This window comes from Tupaia chinensis, unplaced genomic scaffold (genome assembly GCF_000334495.1).
Source record: "Tupaia chinensis unplaced genomic scaffold, TupChi_1.0 Scaffold000113_1, whole genome shotgun sequence".
In the NCBI taxonomy this organism is placed as follows: Eukaryota; Metazoa; Chordata; class Mammalia; order Scandentia; family Tupaiidae; genus Tupaia; species Tupaia belangeri.
The window spans coordinates 3,286,209-3,287,541 of NW_006159577.1; the positions used below are offsets into that span (position 1 = coordinate 3,286,209).

General features: G+C 59.3%; 1 protein-coding gene across 1 annotated transcript in view; it reads left to right on the forward strand.

Annotated features, from left to right (window-relative positions):
* Positions 1-1,015: 1,015 nt before the first annotated feature.
* CPXM2 (carboxypeptidase X, M14 family member 2) overlaps positions 1,016-1,333 on the forward strand; it is a 164,821-nt gene continuing 164,503 nt past the window's right edge. Inside the window, exon 1 of the mRNA XM_006143965.1 lies at positions 1,016-1,214. Coding sequence (XP_006144027.1) covers positions 1,016-1,214 — 199 coding nt within the window. The remainder of the gene's footprint in view (positions 1,215-1,333) is intronic.

Below are 1,333 nucleotides of genomic sequence, written 5' to 3' on the forward strand. Positions count from 1 at the left end.
TGAGATGCAGGCCCACCTGTCTGGAGCAGAGAGAGGCCTCGTGAAGCTCTGGAGCCAACTTCTCCCTCAGGCTGGGAAGGACTCGATATGTGCTGAGATGCAGGCCCACCTGTCTGGAGGTCTCGTGAAGTGAAGCAGAAAGTAGACCGCCAGGCAGAGTAAAAACTGGCCTCATCTGCAGACAGCAAGGGAACCAGACTCCAGTCTTACAGCTGCAAGGCACTGAATTAGCCAGTACTTGAACGATCTTGGAAGAAGGTTCTTCCCAGGAAGCTTCCCAAAGGAACCCAACTCTGCTGACACATTGACTTTAGCTGGTGACGCTGCATCAGACTTCTAACCTACAGATCTGTGAGGTAATAAATAGGTGTTGCTTGGAGCCACGTTTCCTATTTCTTACAGCAGTCGTAGAACATCGGTGCAGTTCCTGGCTCCCCAGTATCACCCAGAGAGTGGAACCACAGGGCTAGGGCTTGGGCTCCACCTTAGGGAAGACTGACACACAGTTCCCCCAGGAGGGGAGGTACTTTCTCAAGAGGCTGTGAGCCAGAGCCTTGGGCAAGAGTCTACTCTTTAGATGAACCAAATGCCTTCATGAAACTCCAGGGATGGCCACCCTGGGGGAACTTCACTCTCTCTCCCAAGGTCCAGCAGATTCTCAGATAAGAGCAAGGTTCCTCCAGGGTCACAGGCCCCTCTGCCACTGCTTTACTCCAAGGAATCCTGGGTCCTCCAGAATTCCTCATTCTCAGTTCCTGAAACAGGATCATGGCCAGTGGGGACCCCCTGGCGGGTGAGGGGCAGGGGCCAGGAGAGCTGGAGGCTAGGCTCCTGGCTCTAATTTGCCTGAGAACCTTGGGGCCATCTTTCTCTCCTCAGGTCAAGTGTTCTTCAACTGTAAAGGAAGGAATGTGACAGAATGCCTCAAAGTTTCCGTCTAGGATTGCAACCCCTTTAAGTCTTTAGGGAACCCTGAGCCCAACAGGGCAGCACACCGGCCAGCCTGTGGGGAAAGATGAGGGGAGGCTTGGAGACAGTCTACGAGGCGCAGGGAGCTTCCACACCTCCCCCGGCCCGGCCCAGCTCGGCTCAGCCCAGCCTGGCGGGCGGGTCACAAGCGCAGCCGGCCGGCCGCCTCTCGCGCCCCCTGCGCTTTGCTGCAGTGCCCTTGCCCTGCGCCACCGTCCACTCCCCAAGTCCGACCGGCGCTCCAGGTGACGGTGACCCTGCCCGGGGTGTGGGGCAAAGAGGACATGGCCCGCCTGCGAGCGGCCGCGCCGGCACCGGCCCTGGCGCTGCTGGCGGGGGGCCCGGGCGGGGGCGGGGGGGGGGG